Here is a 25,792-nt window from a genome sequence, read left to right on the forward strand (position 1 = left end):
AGCTATCCGGGAGCCGTGACTCATCTGTATTGCGGATAAGCGTAGTCTTGAACTGATCTCCAATCTATTGGATAGTCGTTGAAGAATCTGGCGAGTCCTGTCGTTGGTGGATTCTTTGGGAACACTCACAATGGTTTTCTCTGGCGCATATTGAGTCTTCAGCAGATCTGATTTGCTCTGGTTGGATACTTCTTGAAGGCAGTTCAAGTATGCATCTCCTGCTTCGCAGACCGGAAATTCCCAGTCGATCAGCAAGATTCTTCTCCACCAAAGTCACAAGGCACCCTCGTCTAAGAATACCAGTACAGTGATTGATCGGTCACCACAGTGCAGGTTCACCGGTATCATCCGGAACAAGGTTTCATCGGTGGATCGTATAAGCGGGCCCAGTTTTACCACAGCGGTGGCGCTACCAACGAACTGGGGACAGGCTTTGTAGTGCTGGGCGGAATGCAGGATCGCGTGATTGATTGGAAGGCGATCAACGAGAGAATGTGTGTATTGAGGATAAATGGCCGTTTCTTCAATTATAGCATCATTAACGTGCACGAAGATTGACCCGACGACGAGAAAGAAGCGTTCTACGCGAGGCTGAAGGCAACGTACGACAGCTGCTCGTCACGGGACATCAAGATCGTCATCGGGGATATGAACGCCCAGGTCGGTAGGGAAGAGATGTATATACCGGTGGTAGGACCCCATAGCCTGCACACCGACACAAACGATAACGGCCAACGATGTATAAACTTCGCAGCTTCCCGAGGCCTGGTGATCCGAAGCACCTTTTTCCCGCGCAAGGATATCCACAATGCCACCTGGAGATCACCTGACCAACGTACAATGAACCAAATTGACCACGTTCTCAGGGCTGGTTCTTCTCTAACATCACGAACGTACGCTCCCGTCGGGGTGCGGATATTGATTCTGACCATTACCTAGTAGCAGTACATGTGCGGTCAAAGCTGTCCACCGTATACCGGGCACGTCAAAGCCGCCCTCCTCGGCTGAACATCAGGCAGCTAGATAACCCACAAGCTGCCGAGAACTACGCGCGAGTACTGAATGAGGCACTGCCCTCTTCCGAGGAGTTAGGTGCTTCAAACCTCGAAGACGGTTGGGGCAGAATACGCTCGGCCATCGGAGAGGCCGCTACCGCACTAGGTATTGAGCCTCGGAGTACACAAAATGATTGGTTTGATGGGAATACCAACAAGCGGTGGAGGAGAAAAAAAATGCTTGGAAAAATTATCTAAGTATTGCCACTAGAGAGAACCTGGCCAAATACCGACGAGCTAGGCACCAGTTGACCACGATCCTGAGGAGAAAAAAGCGCCAAAAGGAGGACAGAGATCGTGAAGAATTAGAGCAACTATTCCGAGCTAATGACACGCGCAAGTTTTATGAGAAGGTGAACCAAACTCGGAAGGGCTACACACCGAAACCTGACATGTGTAGGGACGAGGGAGGGAATCTAATTACAAACGAGCGCGAGGTGGTCGACAGGTGGAAGCAGTTCTTCGATGAACACCTCAATGGCGAAGTCGCAGAAGGAGGCGGAACGGAAATTAACCTAGGAGCGCCCATGGAATATAGTAATCCCGAGCAGGAGCGAAGAGCAAAATAATACAAAAACAATAACAAACTGTGTTATAATGGTATATTTTGTTATTGAATAGATATGCAGATACATTGATAACACATTTTGTTATTGAGTAGATATTTAAAACAGTGGTTGTAAGATGAGTATAATAACTGATTTTGTTATCATATCTTATTTTGGCCTTAAAATGACATTCGATATATTTCATACCATTTTTTTTATTGATTAAAGAAATTTTAGATTATAAATATTTTATAAAAGGATTTTTTAATATCTCATATACTACTGCATTTGTTATTCAATACCTTAATAATACTAAAATATGTTATTCCAAACTCTGAATACAGTAATGTTATTGCTTTGTTATTCAAATAACACTACACAAGTAGTTATTCTTTTAGCCTTAAAGGAGTAAAATTCTGATATTATTTTGTGTTATTTTACCAACTATGTCAGCCAAAACAATACCAAATTTTGATATGAGTTATTCGATTTCCAATAACACATTTTGATATTATTTTGCTATTCGCTCCGGGATTCCTAGCACCTGATCTCCAAGAAGTCAAACGAGAAATCGGGCTGCTGAAGACCAATAAAGCCGCTGGGAAAGACCGCCTACCGGCAGAGTTTTATAAACATGGCGGAGAAACGCTAGCAAAGGCTCTACACTGGGTTGTTTCGAGGGTTATTTGGGAGGAGGAAAAGCTACCGGAGGAATGGATGGAAGGAGTGGTTTAGCCAACTTCTAGGCTTTGCAGATGACTTCGATATCATTGCCAGGAACTTTGCGATAGCGGAGGCAATCTACGCCAGACTGAGAGCGGAGTCCAGGAGAATCGGGCTAAAAATAAATGTGTCGAAGACCAAATACATGAAAGGAAGAGGCTCAAAGGAAACAAACGCGCGCCCCCCACGGACGGTAACCGTTGACGGCGACGAACTAGAAGTGGTAGAGGAGTTCGTGTATTTGGGATCGCTGGTGACCGCGGACAACAACACTAGTAAGGAGATCCAGCGGCGCATCCAAGCGGGAAATCAGGCCTACTTTGCCCTTCGTAAAACGCTACGATCAGGAAGCATACGACGCCGCACGAAGCTAACAATGTACAAAACTCTTATTAGACCGGTAGTTCTGTATGGACTTGAAGCTGTGACGCTGCTCACGAAGGACATATGCTGTGTGCTGCGGGCGATATTTGGCAGAGTACAAACTGAAAGCGGAGAGTGGCGGAGGCGTATGAATCACGAGCTACAGGCACTGCTTGGGGAGACTCCCATCGTACATCTTGCGAAAGTTAGCAGGCTACGGTGGGCCGGACACGTCGTAAGGATGCCGGACGACAGTGCGACGAAAATAGTCCTTTTCAACAACCCCACCGGCACCAGGAACAAAGGGGCCCAACGTGCACGATGGCTCGACCAGGTCGAAAGCGATTTGCGACTTCTGAGACGACTAGGAAATTGGCGACGAGTGGCCCAAGACCGAGTTGAATGGAGACGAGTGCTTGAAACAGCACGAGCCACCCCGGCTCTATGCTGCTGAAGAAGAAGAATAATTTATTATTAAAGCGAAATGTATCATTCTTAGTGGTGGAATCTGAATAGCTCATCCATAACTCAATGTGCTACTTGTTTCTGAATCTGTTACAAACTTGAAATTGCATCCTAATTAGTTTTTTTTTTTCAATTTGTAACACAATATGTTAAAAATATCAAAATGTGTTATAAAACAGATAAAATCTTGTTATGGCCTCCTGATCGGGTAGTTTCCCAACTAAATGAATCTTTTGATTTGCAAACTGACAACCTCCTCTGGCTCCTCTGCCGCTAGTATATATGGACTATAAGCGTTATGCTAGCGCCAGAAGCTAACTGTTGTGAGTTTAGTGTAGAATTTTATGCGCCTTTAGCGACATCATCACTATAGTTTCCCAACTAGTTTGACATAAGTTGTATCCAAGAGGGAACCTTTCGCTTGGATGTCTGTTCTCTGTGATATTAACCCACTTAAACACTTCTTCTTAGCTATTTACCTACGACTGCTTTTCGGTACTAATTCCTTTTCTCTTTTCAGGTAAAAGCAACGGTAAGGACGGGATTCATACGCACTCTCACAATCAATCTGGGGTATACAATACTTCACCAGTATCCGAGATTTGACTATGTCAAACACTGTATTGGAAGCGATTAATTGCTGGTTTATTTCACCAACGATTTGCGGGCTATTTAAACAGTTTGCTTTAGTAAAAATACCTTTTAACCTCTGCAATCTCATCAACTTTTCTTCCACTACAGCTTCACTCTAAATTAATTTTTTATTGCGGAGTTTCCACCTATTTAGAGTCCCACACGAAAATTATTAGCGTGGTTATTTTCTGCGTTTTCGACATATGTTTGCAATTTAGCAATTTAAACCATCAGTTTTTCGTTATTGTCTCCCCACTGCACCCCTCCTTGCTTGACAAGCATGTTTTCAATGTATTTAGTAAGTACAGGATAATTATTATTAAAAACGAATTTGAGTAGGACTCGTTAAATTGCTGATGCCAGGTGCAATAATATAATTTATTCCACTTTCTTCGATTTGTAGCGCTATGTTTTTTCCTTCGTTTGTTTTGATTTTGAGTGTCAATTGAACCAGCCGCGATCAGTCCAAAACACCGTTTTCGATTACACCGTCACACTGCTCAGCGGTGTCAACAGATTTAATGATTGTGTAATTTTGCGTCGTAACCACCGTACTCCTGTGTTCTTACCGTTTTGCAAAACGGTAGCTTGTTATTAAAACTGACCAAAGCACGATTTCTCTCAGATCGTCTCGTAAGTAGGCAGCTAATTTACTTGTTCCACAAAAATTAACTTTATTGTACCCAATAAACTCGGCCCTAAACAACCTTATTACCATAGTACCATAGTTCACAAACCATGAATGCACCCTCTAGAGAAGAAGTAAACACCCAAATTAACCTTCACACACAGCCTACTCCGCTTTCAAGCGCAAAGTAGTGCACACCTAATTTGCAAACAATATCCCTTATTGCTCTTCATCAGCGCAGTAAGTTCACGCCGGCTATTCGCCTCCATGGACCGCACCAACGCGATTATCCGACGATGCTCCCGCTCCGACATCATTTCACCGGTCTCACACTCGCAGTAGGTCAAGCAATATGTACCTATACAACATTTTCGGTTACCTACTGACAACCCAGCTGGTGCGTGCTGGGCACGGAAACCCCTGGGGTCACTTTGTTCTATTACTCAATACGGCTAACCATCACCCACAGTCGTGAAACAGCGGAACAACAATGGATCGTAGTAGGCACCTTTAAGATACCCTTTACGATCCTAACGACTTTTCTCTACGCCCGCCACCGCCACGGTCACCGAACTGTTTACGAGCCACTGTTGGCAAAACTGTGATGCAGATATTATCCAACCGTCGCGTCGTGTGTGTTGTTATCACAGCCCGAATTAGTATTCGTGGCCATGCAAATTTGGTCCGCTGAGTTGCCCAAAGTGGGCCCATAAATTTGAAGATGATGCAGTTTTTTTTTCTGTTGTTGTTTTATATGTCCCTGCCGCTGCTGCGCTGGCTGTCCGACTGTGCTTTCGATTGCATATACGTCAGCTCATATTGTTTTTTTTTTGTTAGGTAAGCTAGTGCATAAGTGGATGCACGTAATCGATGCTAGTTAATCGGAACATCGTCACCAACCAACGGTTACCAACCTGCAACCCCTTGAGAAAAACTCGCCGGTCAGAGAGACAACAAGCAGCAGATGATGTCTTTTCGAAGATTTATCAAAACAATAGCGATAGAGGTTAGAGTGCTGCGCTGTGCGGCATTCCTTGCGAGTTTGAAATTCCATCAAGCGCCTCTGGTGCCATTTCCTGGCAATCGTTGACGACTAGGCTTGCTCCCAAACTAGAAAAAGCAATAAATAGAAAACAAAAATTCATTAATTGTCTGTCCGGTTTGGCAGTGTCGAGCCAAGTTGCGGTGATAAATTTGCAGTCATGCAATCCGCCTATCTAGCTGGAGCGTTAAAAATCTCCTAATTTCCTATCAATTATCAGCACAGCAGCAGCACCGGTTAGTGAGGAATGCGATTAAAACGTCCATTAGCATCGGTTCTCATTTCGTTTTCGTCTGTGAACGGGTAGAAGAGAAAAAAACGGCTGCGCGTAAAAACATAACGTAATGTCGTTGTCAAACAGACTAGGGTTACGGACCCTCTTCGTCATATGTAAACACGATCCATACTTTATAAGAATTAATCTGCAAATACTCAAGTTAGTTACACCAGATAAATCTGACACATCTTGCCTGTACATGTATACTCAGTTAACTCGAAAAAATATTTCGGAACTTACAATTCTCAGTGGAACAATTTTTCATGCTCCAGCGGGAGTTTGTCATACGAAAACTTCATTTCACGATAAGCAAGATTTCTTTCGTTTATCATGAACAGATAGCAATTATTTACAAAAATCTATGCACGTATTCTTTGAGCCGTGTGCAAGAGCTACCCAACTACTGTAAAAAAGTGGAAATAGTTCGAATCACAGTTCAAAATTTTAAGTAGTTACTCCGAGCGATCAGCAGATGCTCTTCGTCATACTTAAAACTGGGTGAAAAACTAAGAGGACCTCCAGCGGAAGCCAACAGGAAGAGGCCAGCGAAGAGACAATCCATAAATATCAATACCAGATGAGAAAATTGGTTATAATAGTAGAATCAATATATACCCAAGCAACACTGTGAGTTTTATTGTACTCTTATGGTGGTCTTCAAGACCAATTTTGGTCTTAAATGCCATCATAAGAGTGTAATAAAACCCAAATTGTTATTTGGGTATAGAATGCCAGTGTCGCTGCAGTGCTCGTGGTAAACATCACACATTTGAAAATTATGTATTTACATTGTATGCGCATATGTGTGAGTGATCGATTCGAAACGGGAATCTGATTGTCAAACTAAAAAGGCAACCCAATAAAAAATCTCTGCTTTTTCGTAAATCACGTAGGATAAATCACCCGATTTGGTCGTTTTAAGGTATTTCGTCGGCAGGAAAATTTTCTATTGGGCAATTTGACAATGTAGTTCCCGTATCCAAGACACGAACCAGCAACATGTTTGCCACCAAAATATCCATGAAACACCAGCGACACTGGCATTCTATATATACTGATTATACTGTTATAATACTGGTTTCTTGTCTATTTGTCTGGAAAGAAGACGAAGACCCGCCGTAGACGAACCCTCCCTTCAACTTGACTGCCAACAAAGCGATGAAATCAGAGATCTCTACTGGTGACGGTTACCCGCCATGGCTTTCACCTGTTCGCCAGGACAGGTTCACGTTTACAGCCCGGATGTCGTTGGCTAAGCTGCGTCACCATGAGCCTCTGGGTCTGCCTCTCCTACGCTGTCCTTGTGGATTCCAGTCGAGTGCTTCTCTACAGACCTCGTTCGCTTCTTTCCTCAGGCTGTTTCCGATCCACTTCCACCTATGTTGACGAATTTCTGTGGCTATCGGCCGTTGGTGACGCCGATGAGAGAGTTCCTCATTGGATATCCAGTTGTCAGGCCACCAGGCACGAATGATGTATCGCAGGCACCGGTTAATGAATACCTGCAGTTTTTGCGTTGTCTCCACTGAGACGCACCACGTTTCGCAGTGCTGTATGCCTGCGGATTTAACGTTTGAATTAAATTTGAATTAACGTTTGGTTTGAGCGCCAAATGTTTCGCAGACCTGCAAACGCACCCCTGGCCTTCCTGATTCGTGTGGCTATATCAGGCTTGGTACCACCATCGGGCGTTGTCGGGCTACCAAGACTCAACTTGTTGTCCCGCTACTGTGAAGTTGGTGGAATTGAATTATGGGGTCGGCGTCGGACAAGACGCCGTCGTGCAGAACCTTGCACGAAAACGCCTCGTACTGAGCCTCGGTGAGATGGACTAGCTTATCTGGAACTCCTCTACGTCTAAGTGCGCCCCAGATGTTTTCGTGGTTGAGTCGGTCAAACGCCTTTTCGAAGTCTACGAACACCAGCAGAAGAGAGTCCTGAAATTCGTTGATCTGCTCCAATATAATGCGGAGCATTGTGATATGATCTACACAGGATCAGCCGGCACGGAATCCAGCTTGCTACCGCCGGAGAGTCGCGTCGATCTTCTCCTGGATCCGATTGAGGATTACCTTACAGAGTACTTTGAGAGTAATACAGAGCAACGTGGATGCCACGCCAGTTCACGCATTCAGTTAGGTCTCCTTTCTTAGGGACTTTGACTAATATGCCCTGCATCCAGTCCACCGGAAAAGTTGCGGTTTCCCATATATTGCTGAAAAGATGAGGCATCATTTGGGCTGACAAAGATGGGTCAGCTTCGAGCATTTCGACTGAAATACAGTCTATCCCTGGCGCTCTGTTGGATTTCATACTCTTGATGGCTGCTACTATTTCATCCAGCGATGGCGCCTCCGAGTTGACGCGATCAATTCGACGAACTGTAGGCGTCATACGCTGCTGGTTTTGTTGGTTTCTGACATTTGAAACGCGGGGTCGGGAGAGTTGTTCAAAATGTTCAGTCCATCGCTTAAGCTGTTCTGTAGGTCAATCAGTAGCTGACCAGTTCTGCCCTTTGGCGGGTTCTTTGTATTAATTTTGGCACCGCTAACGGATATCACCATTGGCGGCGGCGGTTTCTCCTTGTTCGGCTAGGGAGTTAGTGCAGGCTGTCTTGTCCCGCACACAAGCACGTTTAACAGCCCTCTCCAGTTCGGCGTATCGTTGACGGGCAGCTGTCTTAGCCGATCTAGTTCGCGCTCGCTCAATGCCGGCTTTCGCCTCTCTCCGCTTGTCGATCTTCCTCAAAGTTTCATCCGAGATCCACTCCCTCCGCCCGCTCCGCGATTTGCCGAGGGTTTCATCACTGGTCGTAATGAAGGCGTTCTTGATGCCGATCCATTGCTCTTCGACGGTTCCACCAGGTGGCAAGTCCGAGGCTTGGGATTCAAGTTGTTCGACAAAGGCCCTTTTCACCTCAGGATTCTCGCGCAAACGTATTTCAGCGATAACAAGATGATGACCGGATGCGATATCAGTGCTGCGTTTGTTGCATACAACAAGAAGGCTCCTTCGCCATTTTCGGCTGATGCAGATGTGGTCGATTTGGTTTTCTGTTCGGCCGTCACGGGAAACCCACGTGACTTTATGTACTGGTCTATGGGGAGAGCGATCCACCAATGACCATGTTGTTATAACCACAGAATTCTGTAAACAGCACCCCGTTTTCGCTCATCTCTCCTAGGCCATGGCGTTCCATGACGCGTTCAAGGTCCGCGTTGTTTGAGCCAATCTTCGCGGTGAAGTCGCCCATGTGGATTTGGATGCCCTCCTTCGGGATTTTCTCAACCGCGCTTCATCAGGACCGCATGTGCCCCTGGGCTCAGCAGGAATCCAACTCCTCTTTCTCGAGTAGCATTTTCACCTCGAGTAGAGGAAGACTTGCCCGGGTGATGTTTTGTGTTCGCCAGTACCTCGCTCAGCGGACCTCGCTCGGCCCCAGGATTGCAAGCTTCAGGCGGCCACCTCCGTTTAACACCTCTTTGAAACGAAACTGTTTCTGATACTCTACTATAAAGTACGAGTATACCTCCCGTGTCCCAACACAATTTTTGTCTATTGTGTCTACACTAACTAATTTTCCTCATGAAATCACTTAAATTACGTCACTCCTTTGAAAGCCCCATCAAATAGTAAAAAAAATCAGAGGGGTTGTGCACAAGACACGACCGCACAGGTAACGTAGGACCACGTAAGTCTCTTTGTAGCGATAGTAGGATGTATTCATGTATGTAATAATACGATTCTTCATGTATACAAGCTACATCCGTAACGTTTATCAAAGTAGAAACATTGTATACATTCAATTCTCAACCGATTTTGGAGTTGATTGAATCTATTTTATTAAAACGAAACCAAGTCAGTAACTAAACCAAACAGTAAATGAGTTTTTATGACCTGTTTCTACGTTGAATAGTGCTTTTCCTCTGGTAATCTTGTAGACGGTACGCGCAAGTTTTCAAAAAGTTTTTTCAAAAATTCAAAATTTTTTCGCAACTTTTCTGCGGCTTACAAAAGATGTTTTGGAAGTCGCAGAAAATGTCGCCCGTGACCAGAAAACTTATTTCCGTCATTTTTTTGGTCGTCCGCAATGGCGAAAAATTCAACTTTTCCCGCGTTGCCTGTGTTATTATGGTATTAACAGGGCAAGAAAATATAATAAACTCTTCAATCGTTGTGTGGCCCTTGAAAGGACCGATTGTTTGATTATCATAACTCCAGCTTGCAATAAATTTGAACTAACGCACTTAACGTAATTCTCTGTTCGGTAAATTGGAGTGCCGATAATCGCTAACCAGGCACGGCTTGTTGCAACGGACCAGCCGGAAAGCTTCAGCAGCTATGCGATTAACCAAGAGCCGTTCGTGTATATTCCTGAATCACGATGAAATACCACTCCAAGTGGCCAGCTGCAAGTGACGTGGGATGCTTCGTGCAGCATATTTCCTGCCAATTCCAGAACTTCAGCAGCCAGATATTTCATCACGGCAGCGAAACGAGTGCTCCAGCTCCAACACACTGCAAAAGTGCACGAGTCGAGCGTGACTTTCGTTTGCCCTGACAAACGATGTTGGCAGTAGCTCAGCTAGCGTTTGAATAATGCTGTTCGCCGGCTTACCACGTGTTATGTACCAGAGCAAGCGACAAGAATCGGCCACACCCATTTTTCATGGTCCTTCATTCTATCCTCTACGTTAAATAAAATAGAGCATTTCAATTTCAGTCTGAACAAAAGTTACCAGTGAGCCGTTCGCCTTTTGCTGTCAAAGAAAAATTACGCTGCGTATTATTACTGTAGCATTGGTGGTGTATAAATTTGTGTTGCTAAAGAAAACCGAGTGAAAAGCCCTAAGTTCCAAGTTTCCTAGGTTTCATCAATTACCGAAAACCGTTCTTTGAAGAACGAACAAATTCTTATATGAAGATGCAAAAGATGTTACTAAAACTCTATCATTTTAATAAACCCATGGTTTCATTCATTTTGACGCATGACCGAACGCATTTACTTGGAGCTGGTATACCTTTCGAGACGGTTTCTCTAAGAAGCGAACAATTAGAATCAATCTAAATTAAATAGAATTACAATCAATGGACAAAAATTCCTCAAATCTTCATGAACAGTATGTTTTGTCCTTAAAAGAACATTTTGTCGACGTGATATGTTGAAAATTGAAGCAACAAAACAGCTTGGATGTTTGGAAAGTCACTTCTCTGAGCAGTGGTGACACCGGACAGCAATTTGTTCAACTCTTCGTTGTTGCGGATGGCCAGCTGCAAATGATGATAATTCTGATCGTTTCGTTGTCGCGAGCAGCATATTTTATGCCAATTCTAGAACTTCAGCAGCCAGATATTCCATTACGGCAGCGAAACGAGTGCTCCAGCTCCAACACCTCGCTTGGTGAATTTGCATGTCTTCGTTGCCTTATCCGTGGGAGGCAGCAACAGCTGAAGCTCAACAATTTTCGATCGGATTCTATAGGGCGTAAGTTGAATACAATCATAAGGAAGCTCAGCCCATAGCTTATATCGTATATATTTCTGTCATCCGTGCTAGGAAAGCACTGACGAGGGAAGGCAAAAATATGAAAATAATTCAATTTTTCAATGACGCGCATTGAAAATCAATAGTTTTCTGTATTTTCAATTGTTTTTCCGATCAATTGGTGTAAATATCTTGGAAATCTATTGAAAATTGACTGAATCGAAGCGTGAAAACACGTTTCTACTTTGATGACGCCATTTCCAACAACCAATCACGAAGCGAGAATTCTGGTAAAACATAGTTTCATTATTTTCAATTTTTCAATAGTTCAACATCAGGAATCCATACTTTTCTTCATTTGGGTCAATTCTTAGAAGATTTTCCGATCGATTGGTGTAAGAATATTGAAAATCGATCAGAAAACCGCTGAGCTATTAGCGCTCAAACCCTATCATTTTTCGTGACGCTCGCATTTTTCGATTTTTTGGAATGACACCCTATCTCAAAACCTGCCGTAAGACGTAGTCCTACGTCAAAAAAGTCCAATTTTACGTCTGATTTCATGTCCGTTGCCAAGTCTATTCCAAAGTTAATTTTAATCTTCTTCGGCTGAAGTGGTAGTCTGACAGACACCAAAAAATCAGACAAATGCAACATATGCGCTATGTATTGTATTTTGATTCTGAAGTTTGCACTGTCTTCCCGAATCATATCTGTGGATTAATTACATCTAAATATATAAGGTGTTTTCCCGTATGTATCCTGTTCTGTAAACTGAAACCGTTAGCCGTGTGAATCGTTAGAGTCCTTCGTCGGCGAGTACCAAGCCGGTTTCCGTGAGGGTCGCTCCACGATGGATTAGATTTTTACCCTCCGTCAGTTGCTAGACAAGTTTCAGGAGTATAACTTTGCAGACTTATCATCCGTTTGTGGACTTTAAGGTGGCATAGGATTCAGTCAAACGAAATGAGCTGTGACAGATAATGCGAGAATATGGTTTTCCGACGACAATAATTACGCTGATTCGTGCGACGCTGGATGGGTCAACATTATACGCCAGAATAGCGAGTGAGACCTCAACCGCTTTCGTGACGTTGGATAGACTGAAGCAATGGGGTGCACTCTCTAACCTGCTATTCAACATTGCCTTGGAAGGTGCATTATAGGAAGGAAGGGCAAATGAGGAAAAGAATGGTACTATCATCACGAAATCTCACATGCTTCTTGGTTTTGCGGATGACCTAGATATTATCGGAATCAACCGTAGAGCAGTGGATTTTGGGGGGTTTTAAACGGGAGTCGGCGATATTGGGACTTATCATTAACAAACGACAAAACGAAGTACATGGGAACGTGGAAACCCAAATGATGTTGGGACCGAGTTTGTAGACTTCGGGGCAAACTCACGCCCGATGGATGTGCCCTATCGTTAACGATGTACGTTCAGCTGATGTTTGCCGAGATTGGAGAACGGCAGTCAAACATTTCAGCTGAACTACTCTCTAATTAGCTGGACGAAACAACTTTCCTGCTATCAGTGTTGTTGGCTTTGACCGCCAAAATGAAGCAAAAAAAATTCACAAACAATTAATCAACTTTTTCTCGCACTCATTAACGGCTCAAATCATGGGAACTGATTTCAAGAATCCAACTATCTACACCACTGACTCTCGCTGAAGCTTGTTATGCAACTCACGCGGGCGCAGAAATTTCACTTTCTAGGTCAGTCTCTTTCTTCCACCGCAATGCTCCTCAGGCTTCCAGCCTTTTCCTCAAGAGGGCAGCAGATCCTTAGTCGGACGCCCCCCGGAGCAACAGGCGACCGCATTCAGTTGACCCCCGCACCGGCAGTCGGCCGCAAACTTGCGTGCGATTCGAACCTCCATGGTCTGCGCGGCTGCCAAGAAAAAGAAGAGCCAAATGCCGATGACATAAAATCAATATTAGCATAAAGCTTCCTTACATAATCGAGTGTCGAACTTCTGCCAGCCAGCCAGCCGGCCAGCATCCCGAAAACCCACCCGAACAGGTTTCTTTTGTTTTTTTTTTCAGCACCAGCTATCTCTTTCATCTCAAGCACGCAACTCGTTTGCAACAAAGCACAAAACGTGCGTATTTAGTCTCACCGCTTATTGTTATCAGTATCGATTCGGCTTAAACGACCCGTACAGGCGGAACCCGCTTAGCTGAAAGTTTTTGTTTTATCTGAATTTTACAAAAATGCTGTCCGATTTATCTTCCGAATCTCCATCTCACCAGGGGACAACTGTACCTCTCCTCCTAGTGACCAATTATGTATGAGTGACCGAATCTCACCATGTCCGCAGGGTATATTTTTTTTCCACAATGTTTTGCCGCATTATGAAATCGGCAATAACCGGTTTGCAATATTAAATGGGTGTTGTACATCTTTTTCCGATGCTGCGGTCAGACAGACCAAATCGCTTCGCGTCCCAACGTAAGGATGTCAAATGTATATAGTTATTTTGCTCCGCATGTCTCATGCCTGGCCTATACAGAAAAGGACCCGCACGGTCGGCGGAGGCTGTGCTGCCCAGAAAACTGTCGACTGACCTCTATCTTGGTCATCGTCGTGTGTGACTCTTGCTCTAACATGATTTGTTATGTAAATATTGCCAACCACCGAAGACGATCACAATGCCGTGCCGCATGCCGTGGTCGGCTGCGTTGTCCAAAATAATCAAAGCCCCCGGTTGGCTGGTTAAAAAATCGTTGAGAAATCTTCTCATACCAACTGATTACCGTGTACTGTGCCGCAGCGCGGCAGTTGACCAACAGGTGGCCGGCCCATTAGCATGGAACCGTGAATGACCGTGACGCGTAGAACTGCGCGCAGCCGACAAACCGACAGGAGGCCCTGTGAACTGCTAAACGGATAGAAACCGGATTTGTTTACAAGATCAATATAATATTTTACCAGATGATGATGATGATGATGATGATCATGATGCCCTCTCAGCTGCCACCTCAACTGTCAACTGTCCGTGTGATTTTAGCTTTGGAACGTGCGAGCAAAAAGCCGCCTACTTGATTTATCGCTCTGGAAAAATTTGTTCAGATTGATGGTCGGTACGTGATAAACCAGCGGCACTGTTTAATTGAAAAATACAATGTATTAAATATTTAATGCAAAATATATATTTTATGCAAACCGTGGATAGTTACCAACTATGGACATAGTTCTAGTTTACAAAATTTGTAAACTTTCCCGAAAAACTCTTCTTGTGTTATAATTCCTTACGATCATGTTGATCATATGTCACTTGATTCCGGAGTTTTTTCACTGTTCCCTGGGGGAACACGAAATAAATTTTTAATATAACTTTGTTAAGACCACCAGACAGGTCGATAGGTGGAAGTAGTTCTTCGACGGATATCTCAATGGCGAAGGTAAACGAAACGTAAGTTAACCCAGGAGTACCGGACATATGCCCGAGGGGCCTTCTATGACTAAGTTTGGCGTCACAAAAAACAGCGAGATTTTTAAAACCTGAATAACTCTTACTTACTTACTTAGGTGGCTTGCCATCCTAAGACAAAGCCTGTTGAACGAAGTTTCTCCACGTAACTCGGTTGAGGGCTACCGCTCTCCAATTCCTCGGACACCGAGTACTCTCCGCCAGATCTCGCTCCACCGGGTCTAAGCATCTTGCTCGCTGCACTCCTGGTCGTCTTGTTCCTACCGGATTTGAGGCGAACACCATCTTTGCAGGGTAGTTGTCCGGCATTCTTGCAACATACCCTGCCCATCGTATTCGTCCAGCTTTAGCTACTTTCTGGATACTGGGTTTGCCATAGAGCTGTGCGAGTTCATGGTTCATCCTCCGCTTCCATACTGCGTTCTCCTGTACGCCACCGAAAATCGTTCTTAGCCTTCGTCGTTCGAAAACTCCGAGCACTCGCAGGTCCTCCTCGAGCATTGTCCATGTTTCATACCCGTAGAGAACAACCGGTCTAATAAGCGCCTTGTACAGGGTGCATTTTGTACGGGGACTTACAAGGAAACATCACTATCGGTCTTAGAGGCTTAGAGCTTAGAGCTTAACCATATACACCATAGTGTAGTCCTGTTCTGTCCTGTGTAGCCTATGGAACTTTTTTGAGAAAACTTAACTTAAAATTTGTATGGGCATTTGACTTAATGGAGGCGCATGGTACATTGTGAATATCAGGAACGTTTAAGTAACAGTTCAAAAAGAAAATGATATGGTTTGGAAAAGGATGATTTGATTACGCAACAAGCATTTCTAAAATCCTTTTTTTGTTCACCTGGAAGTGTTATTGAACTTTTTTCCTCGTTAATTCCGGTATGCATGTTTGGTGTTCTGAATTGAAACTACAAATGTAATTGAAATTTGAAAAAGCAAAAATTCGTGCAAGATTGTTTTTTGCATGTTGCGTATCTTGAAAAATCAAGACAAAATTGCGCTGGTATATTAAATTCATATGGATATTCATCAATGAAGACGTTCCTAAACCAACCGAGGTTGAGTCAAGCGGAAGTAAAATGGTTTTCAATTTTTTCTGAGCGATTTGCAGCTACTCCATCATTTTCTTATAACCGACCCAAGAAACATTTATGCGCTGAATAAACTTTTTAGCAGCCATAATTATTCAGCCATAGCTGAATATGCATCGAATAAAATTTATGTAAACAACTGTACATTACTTATTCAGTCGAAATTGGAGAACTTATTCAACCTATTTTATTCGAGGCGGAAAAACACTTATTCAGCCGTTATATCGCCTCTGTGCGCCTTGTTTCCAGCTTTGCGCAAATTGGTTATTTAAAAACGCGCATAAGCCTCTATTAAGCTACATTACAGCTTCAAAGCAGCTATTAGCAAGCCCGAAGCTTGACTTAGATGTTTAAGAGCTGAAAAAAGGTTTTTATTTCTAATACTAAACCATAGTTCAGCCACAGGTTGAATAAATTCAGCTAAAAAACGTTTGATCAGCCTGGAATTGTTACTTGGGTAAGTGCTTTCAAAGCTGCAATGGAGCTTAATAGAGGCTTTTGCGTGTTTTGAAATAACCAATTTGCGCAATGCAGTCAATTCTATTTTTAGAACGAGAAATAGTTTTGCAATGCTTTTTCAGTCGCTTAATCAACGTCTTATCAACCTTTATGCAGCCAAAAAATGATCTATTTTTAAATTTAAAAAAGAATAGAGAACGCGTCATACTTATTTTGCTATGGCGTCGTATGCTATGTTTTAAATTTTGAATATAACTTGAATTCGTATATGCAAGCTAATTAAAATTGCATGTCGTCATCTTTCGGGAATTGAACCGCCATCTTCTGATCCATAAGCACTCATCGTATGATCCGCCCCATCTGCATCTGCAGAACAGACAGTGAAAATATCTTTACACTTGAAGTAGTCGATAATGTCGATAACTGACATATTTTTGCTGCCAGTCGAATTGCGAAACTCTATGATCTGACAGTATGTGTACAATGAGCCGAATGAAAGCTTGGTATTAGCTTGTAAAGCCACTATAACACCCTTAAATTGCTTTAAAGAGGTTTGAAAGCTGTGAGCCTAATGAAAGCATCTACTGGTTTATAAAGCCACATTAACACCTTTAAGCAACCGTAAAATGGTTCTATGTTTATGGCTGTTTAGAAGCGGATTGTTTAGCAGAAAAATCCGCTATTAAGCTTGTTTATCAGCTTTGGAGGAAAGCGGGTTTGGAAAATTTAAAGTAGATTAAACATCGCTTGGTCAAACACCATTTGAGTGCTTACTTTATGCAGCTTGGATCGCCTTAAACCAACTCGTAAACAGCAATTGCTCTTGCTGTTTACGGGTTGGTTTAAGGCGATCCAGTGTACAAGATTTTTCGAAAACAGACACTGATGAAGCCTGCATGTCGTACGCGAAATACGTATCTGTCACGAATAAATATAAATAGCAGAATTTAATTGGAAAGTTTTTAATTTCAGAAGATGGTTCAATTCCCGAAAGATGACGACTTGCATTTTTGATTAGCTTGCATTTACGAATTCAAGTTATTCGGAATTTAAAATATAGCTTATGATGCCAAAGCAAAATAAATTTGACGCGTTGCATTTTTGAAATTTAAAAATAGATTATTTTTTGGCTGCATAAAGGTTGATGAGACGTTGATTAAGCGACTGAAAAAGCATTGCAAAACTATTTCTCGTTCTAAAATAGAATTGACTGCATTGCGCAAATTGGTTATTTCAAAACACGCAAAAGCCTCTATTAAGCTCCATTGCAGCTTTGAAAGCAGCTAACCAACTAACAATTTCAGGCAGATCAAACGCTTTTATAGCTGAATTTATTCTACCTGTGGCTGAACTATGGTTTAGTTTTGTAGGGAATGTACCGAGTTAGACGAATCAACGTAAAAATAAATCTGATGAAACTGAATTATTTGCTTCAGTGTAACTGAAAGTCTCTCGCATGTGTTGCGAAAATTCATCGTACGAACGAGGGAAACAGAGAGAAATCAAGAAATCGTAGAAATCATATTGAAGACTTACGTATACTGGGGCATGTTATATTATGCTCTAAGCAAAAAGTCAGTTTTTGGACGAACGTAGACTTTATCGGTTGTTGTTGCTCTGTCGTCCGAAAGGTTCGGTTAACAGTGACTTACACTGACGGATACTACATCAGTGTATTGCTTATTGCGAGGTTCAAACTGTGAAAAAACTCGGTACATTCCCTACAAGTTTTAGAAATAAAAACCTTTTTTCAGCTCTTAAACATGTATATTTAGTGATTTCATCAAGCTACGGGCTTGCTAATAGCTGCTTTCGAAACTGAAATGGAGCTTAATAGAGGCTTTTGCGCGTTTTTAAATAACCAATTTGCGCAAAGCTGAAAACAAGGCATACAGAGGTTACATAAAGAGCGATACAATTGCTTAACAAGTGTTTTTTCTGCCTCAAACGAAATAGGTTGAATAAGTTCTCCAATTTCGACTGAATAAGTATTGCAGAATTGTTTACATCAATTTTATTCGATGCATATTTAGCTATGGCTTAATAATAATAGCTGCTAAAATATTTAATCAGCGCATAAATGTTTCGTGGGAGGGCTGTTTATTAAGATGACAAATCGTTTATTCAGCTAGTATAGCACAATTATTGAGAATATTGACGGGTTGTGGAGAGGTTGAAGATGCTCCTAATCTGCTTGTGACACTATTATGTGAAGCAGCTGATTTACAGCGCATTCGTTGGCTGCTTAATCATTTATAGAATACAGATACCTTTACTTCAATTTAATCAGCGTCTACCACCTGTATTCAGGGTTAAATCAGCCGTGACCAAATCAGTAGCATTTTAATTCAGCTTCGGTGTTTGTTGGGGAACCACGAATTAGTTTCTAAAACTCTGTCATCTTCAACCATGTCCAATAATACCTCCTTCATCCTTTACTTAGTTGACTTTTTTGGCGACAATTCACTTATCGAATCCATGCCGAATTCAGGAGCCGTCTCCACATTTCTCGATATTGGGCTGCCGCTCCCCAGTAACCCCTGACACCTGCTGCTGTCTCATCCAACATCCTTGCTACGTGACCAGCCCATTTTAGCCTGCCGTGGTTTAGTCGCTTCACAATATCCGCATCTTGGTTTACTTGGTAGATTTCATGATTCATGCGATTCATGATTTAAGACGCGTGTTCGCTGTTTCCACAGTTCTACGGTTAACACCGATGATACCGATGTCGCCCGCAAACGCTAGGAGCGTTTGAGATTTCGTGAAGATGGTACCGATTCTCTATCCAGCTTTTTACGAGCCATAATGGCGGACGTGTTCGTAATATTTGTACAGCATTTTTGACATTTCCCCAATACATCGCACGTTTTCTTTCCGCGCGTTCACGGTAAAACTAAAGGAATGTAGGAAAGAAAACGTGCGATGTATTGAAGAAATGTCAAAAATGCTGTTCAAATATTACGAACCCGTCCGCCATTATGGCTCGTAAAAAGCTGGATACGCCTGCCCTTCGAATAGCACCTTCCAATACAATTTTGAAAAGCAAATTCGATAGCCCGTCATCTTACTTCAAACCACAAACGCGTCCGATGTTTCACCCGTTATCCTAATGCTTGATTGGAACCATTAACAATAGAACGTTTCAGCCTTATCAGTTTTGTTGGAAAACCATGTTCGATCGAGAACCAAGGCCTACTGGGATTGTCATCGAGATTGATGTGATAATTGCGCCACGCACCTCACCTCAAGTACAACTGTATGTATGGTATACTCAAATAACAACGGTAGCTGAATTGCAAGAGCAATGGCTGTTTACGGGTTGGTTTAAAGCGATCAAAGCTGCATAAAGTAAGCACTTAAATGGTGTTTAAATAAGCGATGTTTAAGCTACTTTAAGTTTGTCAAACCAGTTCTCTCCCAAAAGCTGATAAACAAGCTTAATAGCGGATTTTTCTGCTAAACAATCTGATTCTCAACAGCCATAAACATCAAACCGTTTTACGGCTGCTTAAAGGTGTTAAAATGTAGAGTGGAAGCTTTCATTAGGCTCACAGCTTTCAAACTATTTTAGGGCTGCTTAAAGGTGTTAAAGTGGCTTTACAAACTTCTACCAAGTTTTTTCTCGGCTTAAAGTTATTCGAAATTAAAAATATCGCGTCCGACAATGTTCACGGCAAAATAAAAACGACGCGTTCCACTTTTTTAAATTTAAAAATAGATTTTCTTTTGGCTGCATAAAGGTTGATGAGACGTTAATTAAGCGGCTGGAAGAGCATATTGCAAAACTATTTCTCGTTCTAAAAATAGAATTGACAGCATTGCGCAACTTGGCTATTTAAAAGCGCGCAAAAACCTCTATTAAGCTTCATCGCAGCTTTGAAAGCAGCTCTTAACAAGTCTGAGGCTTGATAAAATCACCAGATTTAGATGTTTAAGTGCTGAAAAAAGGTTTTTTTTTCTAAACCTAAACCATAGTTCAGCTACAGGTTGAATAAAATCAGCTAGAAAAGCGTTTGATCAGCCTAAAATTGTTACTTGGATCTGGTCCATCCTTAGGGTTGCCAAGTGGCCGGTTTTTGGCCGGCCCGGCCGGTTTTTTACTTACAAAGCCGGTGGCCGGTCAATCCGGCAAAAAGGCCGGTTTCCAACGTATGAAGCCGGATTTGTACTTTTTGCCGGATTTGTTAAATTTTCTGATAAATTTATTAGCAATCCTGAGCAGTGGATCATTGAAGATAGTTAGTTTTGCAGTGCCAATATCTTCTGACGGTAATGCACAATAAATTGTCTAGTAGCGCCAGAAGCAAGTTGTTGTCCCTCTAAAACTAGCCTTCTTCAATAATCCATTGATCCATTCAATGTTCGTTGTGGTTGATCTCCACAACATTGCTCATCCAGCAAACTGCACCCCCCCCTCCCGTACTTTTTTAAGGCAGGATCGAGCGGCCGGTTTTTGTAATTTTCAGACTTGGCAACCCTATCCATCCTTCGATGCCTGTCGAAAATTCCGCTGCTTGTAGTTGCTGGAGTAGATGTTGCTTCCCAAGTAACAACGGTAGCTGAATTTCAAGAGCAATGGCTGTTTACGGGTTGGTTTAAGGTGATCAAAGCTGCATAAAGTAAGCATTTAAATGGTGTTTAAATAAGCGATGTTTAAGCTACTTTAAGTTTTTCAAACCAGTTCTCTCCTAAAAGCTGATAAACAAGCTTAACAGCGGATTTTTCTATTAAAAGATCTGCTTCTAAACAGCCATAAATATCAAACTGTTTTACGACTGCTTAAAGGTGTTAAAGTGTAGAGTGGAAGCTTTCATTAGCCTCACAGCTTTCAAACTACTTTAAGGCTGCTTAATGGTGTTAAAGTGGCTTTACAAACTTCTACCAAGTTTTCTTTCGGCTCACAGCACACATACTGTCAGATCATAGAATTTCGCAATTCGGCTGACAGCAAAAGTTTGTCAGTTATCGACATTATCGACTGCTTCACGCTAGACGGGCTAAGCTTCAGGTGTAAAGATATTCTCGCTGTCTGTTCTGCAGATGCAAATGGAGCGGATCATACGGTGAGTGCTTGTGGATCAAAGGATGGCGGGTTCAATTCCCGGAAAAAGACATGCATTTTTAATTAGCTAGCTTAATTATACGAATTAAAGTTATTCGAAATTAAAAATATCGCGTACGAAACATGTTTACAGCAAAATAAAAAAAAGGCCGCGTTTCATTTTTTAAATTTAAAGCGAGTTTTTTTGGCTGCATTAAGGTTGATGAAGCGTTGATTAAGCGACTGGAAAAGCAGATTGCAAAACTATTTCTCGTTCTAAAAATAGAATTGACAGCATTGCGCAAATTGGCTATTTAAAAGCGCAAAAAAGTTTCTATTAAGCTTCATTGCAGCTTCGAAAGCAGCTATTAATTAGCCTGAAGCTTGATAAAATCACCAGATTTAGATGTTTAAGAGCTGAAAAAAGGTTTTTCTTTCTAAACCTAAACCACAGATCAGCCACAGGTTGAATAAAATCAGCTATCCAGCTTTTTACGAGCCATAATGGCGGACGTGTTCGTAATATTTAAACAGCATTTTTGGCATTTCCCTAAAACATCGCACGTTTTCTTTCCGTACATTCCTTTAGTTTTACCGTGAACGCGCGAAGAGGAAACGTGCGATGTATTAGGGAAATGTCAAAAATGCTGTCCAAATATTACGAACACGTCCGCTCACTTGAGCACAGGCCGTCCGTCCGGCAAGGGAAATAAGAAAGGCATCCCTTTTATTCCACGGACCATTGATAAGGGACCGTAGATTTTATTGCACAAGTTCACATGAGAAGGCAAATGAAACAATCCGACGATATTCCGTCAATCTTGTCAATGGGGTTATTATGCAACTCACTTCACTGCCAATCTCACTTCACGAATGAAATTTTTTTCACTTCACTCTACGTGGAATCGGGAATAGGTCAAAAAAAGTGACGTGAGTTTGGAAGTGAAATTTATTTCACCGTGAAGTGAGATTGGTAATCACCCCTATTCTGTATTTCGAACGGGTTTATGTTTCGTTCGAAAAAACAGCGGCTCGAACGAAAGATCTTCATATGAAAAAACAACTCGAAAGAAATATTTGCCAAGTCGATCGAAATATTTCAACTCGTTCGAAATACAGAATAAGAATGAATAAGCCTAGGAAATTATCCTATGTTGTTTGCAGCTGGTCATCCGCAACGACAACCAATTAAACGACCTCCTGAAGGTGCTGTATTTTCGAAGATTCAAGTTATTTTGCTGTCAAAGAAAACCGAGAAGACACAAACAGGCAAGGTGACAGCAATTTTGTCCGATAATGCATTCTTTCTTTAGTTACTTCAGCCAAAACGCGGCATCAATTAGGATCAACATTAAAACGTCAACCAGTCGTTCTTTATTTATTCGATTTAGCAGAAATTGAAATAGTTGTCTACCAAAAACCTCGATCTACCGTAACTTTATATTTCAATAGCACAGGCTTTACCAGGGCGGAATCACGCAGGTGCAAGGATTGTATTGGTGGATTTTTTTCTTCTATAGGGTAGGGAATGGGACAAATTCCAAGCGGTGCTATCACCCCCTGAACCATACATAAACCATGAAACTATCTATTTACAAATCGACACTAAAAAGCACCCTCCCAAGTTTCGTGCGCTCTTAACTAGTGCCGTCAGGCATCCATCTTGGACCGCGTTGCCGGTAGCAGTTTGGGCCAATCCACGAACTCAACACCGTACTTTAGTATGCCAGCTCCGGTGACACCGACCATTGAGCCCCAGAATAGAATAAACAGCAGGTTTTCCGTGTTGTACTCCTGAGGATAGACGGCCGATGCGAAGAACATGGCGAACGCAAATAGCAGTACCACCGGGAACTAGATGACAAAAAAAACAGTTATTAAACATACTATGACTACTGATCGGGGCCGATCGGCGAGTCAACCACTTACTGTTCCATACTTCCAGCCCTTCTGAATCACCAACGGGCACTGAACGGTTAGTCCTTCGCCATCCTGTACGGCATAGTTTCCGAGAAACAGATCAATGGCATCCTGCCGGACGCCGTCGTTGAAATTGTTCTTATAATAACGTGTCATCGAGTTTACACCGTCGCGCAGCAAGCCCATCTTGGTGCGCTTGCCGGTGCGGGTAAAGTCCGTCTTTAGTGCGCCGGTTCCACTGTACTGGACCGACACCAAATCGGCATTATCTGCCCAGACCTGTTTTTTAGATTCCATCATTTAGATCAGTAAACTTTAAGCGCAAACAGCCAACAACTTACCCCCTTGAAAAGCCACTCAAAGGTCGAACTGGGATCGATCCGTTGACCGCTGGTCAACACACCTAGCCTCATCAGACTCTGCTCCAAGCTGCGCTTGGCCAGCATGCTCTGGACGACGTTCGTCCGGTCCAGACAGTCGATGCAGTTCGTACGGAAAACGCCATCCTGCGACGAGAGCAACGTTCCATCCCTTCTCAGATGAAACACGCTGAACTCGTCCTGCTCGTGGGCCAACCGGGCGATTAGAATGTTCAACCGATCGTAGCGCATTTTGCGACACTCCGCATGGAAGTCGTACGATTCGTAGCGGACATTCTGGTTCCCCAAGGTCGAAATCGTTGTCGCAAAAGCCTTCTCCAGCACATCCTCGGCGCCGCGATGATCGATTAGGTTGACCAGCACCTGCCGACCGTAGTGAATCAGCTGCATATCCAGATGCTTCGAGCAGGCAATCAGATGATCCCGGCCAGCCACCAACTCCGGCGGGGGTTTGTACTTCAAATTCGGCGTCTGTCGCCAGTAGAGCGGAATGCTGCCACGCGTCTGTACGAACGAAACTTTATCCCCTCGTACGTCGATGATCTGCTCGGTTTCGACATAATTCGCCACGTTTCCCGTCTGGTCGATGCCCCGACAAAACAGACGTGTTCCGGCACGGTGCACCGAACGGCGTGACATCAAAATCCACTGGAAGGCATGCCCATTCACCATAACGTCGTTGATAGAAACGAAGCCCAGAATAATGGGCAAACAGTACTGTCGCAGCTCCGGCCGGTGGAAATGCTTCAGCAGATATCCGTTCCAAACGAAACGCAGATCCGCTCGTTCGTACAGTCCGGTATGCAGGAAATCCGGCGGCATCGAGTGCAGACGCTGCAGGGTGTGCGTGATGTCGTACGTGTACGAAAAGTAGTAGTACGGAGTGTCCAGCACCTGCCGCACCATTGCCACATAGACGCTGTTCTGTACTTTCTGTAAAACGGAACGAAAATTATTTCACTATTTTTTCTACCAAAAGCTTCAACAGTCATACGAACGGACCTGAGTATCGCTCAAATGCGTCAACGACGGCACGAATGGAATGATGTCGAATCCGGCCAAACGCCAGATTACCTGTGCATTAACGATACCGACAAATATTCGATGGGTCATCACGACCAAGTGGAAGCCGCTTATCAGTTTAATCACGCCCAGGATGCCGCATATTTTCCGAACCTGAATCCCATGTGGAAGCTGGCTGGTTTTGACTGGAAACGAAAAAATGTATTTCACAGTAAAGTCAGTCGAAGCTTTCGTTCGTTAGTTTACCTTGCAGAGAGGTTTCCCGGCTGATCCGATCAATTATTAGCACTTCACCTTTACCGTTTGGTTCGATGTAGAACTTATCGGCCGTGATGTAGCTGCCAAAACAGAACACACGCGATTTTTGTTAAATTATTGTACCTACTTTCCATTGCAGATTTCACAATCCAAGAAAAAAAAACAGGAAAACATTCCGTGCCATGTACTTACAGGTTCATATCGTCGTGAATCTCCCAGGAAGCCATTCTTGCAGAAGAGTACTCACTGGCGTTCGGCGTTTAAAAAAGTCAATATTACCGATCGGAAAATTAGGAAGGCAAGCAATCCGGGCCCTTCTAAATTGTTATCGTCTGTTCAGATTTTCTCACTTCATCGGGCCATGAAAAATCGATGACGTGATTCGGATGATCTTGCGAAGCGAAACGAAACGAACTGAAACTGACAGATTTGGTCGCTCTAGAGTGACTATATACAGAGTGGCGCCAAGTCATCCCAAATGTATGCAATGCGGTTTATCCTAGGGTTTTCTTTCTCTTTCCTGCATACGCGTTGGATAGGTTGTCTGCTCGATTGGAATGACACTGACAGATAATTATCATTCCAATTTTGACATTGTCGCCACTCTGTATATAGTCACTCTAGGTCGCTCAACTCAAAAAAACAAAAATCCTACCTCAAAGCAACAAAATGGTCTAAGCGCCGAAAACGCGAGGGAATGCTTCTTCATAAGAGCATCTCCATCGGCGCAGCTGACGTTACAACAAATTTTGTATCCAGCTTTTTACGAGCCATAATGGCAGACGTGTTCGCAATATTTGCACAACATTTTTGACATTTCCCTAATACATCGCACGTTTTCTTTCCTTGCATTCCTTTGGTTTTACCGTGAACGCGTGGAAGGAAAACGTGCGATGTATTAGGGAAATACAGGTCCATGAGAACATGGCTATGAGAGCACCGGTCACCA

General features: G+C 43.0%; 1 protein-coding gene across 1 annotated transcript; it reads right to left on the reverse strand.

Moving 5' to 3' along the window:
• Window positions 1–22,610: 22,610 nt before the first annotated feature.
• On the reverse strand, window positions 22,611–25,241 carry LOC128740059 (phosphatidylinositol-3-phosphatase SAC1). Its single transcript, XM_053835571.1, has 6 exons — window positions 25,036–25,241; window positions 24,832–24,923; window positions 24,565–24,770; window positions 23,524–24,495; window positions 23,192–23,461; window positions 22,611–23,116 (listed from the first exon to the last, which is right to left on the reverse strand). Exons 1-6 carry the CDS (start codon window positions 25,068–25,070, stop codon window positions 22,913–22,915), a joined length of 1,779 nt encoding a protein of 592 aa, XP_053691546.1. The 5' UTR covers window positions 25,071–25,241; the 3' UTR covers window positions 22,611–22,912.
• Window positions 25,242–25,792: the final 551 nt, after the last annotated feature.

The sequence above is a fragment of the Sabethes cyaneus genome, chromosome 1 (genome assembly GCF_943734655.1).
Source record: "Sabethes cyaneus chromosome 1, idSabCyanKW18_F2, whole genome shotgun sequence".
In the NCBI taxonomy this organism is placed as follows: domain Eukaryota; kingdom Metazoa; phylum Arthropoda; class Insecta; order Diptera; family Culicidae; genus Sabethes; species Sabethes cyaneus.

Coding starts and splice junctions, on each gene's coding strand:
- LOC128740059 (XM_053835571.1), bottom strand. CDS start 25,070: ATGGCTTCCTGGGAGATTCACGACGATATGAACCT. Junction 24,924..25,035: donor ATTCACGACGATATGAACCT/GTAAGTACATGG, acceptor CTGTTTTGGCAG/CTACATCACGGCCGATAAGT. Junction 23,462..23,523: donor TTGAGTGGCTTTTCAAGGGG/GTAAGTTGTTGG, acceptor TCTAAAAAACAG/GTCTGGGCAGATAATGCCGA.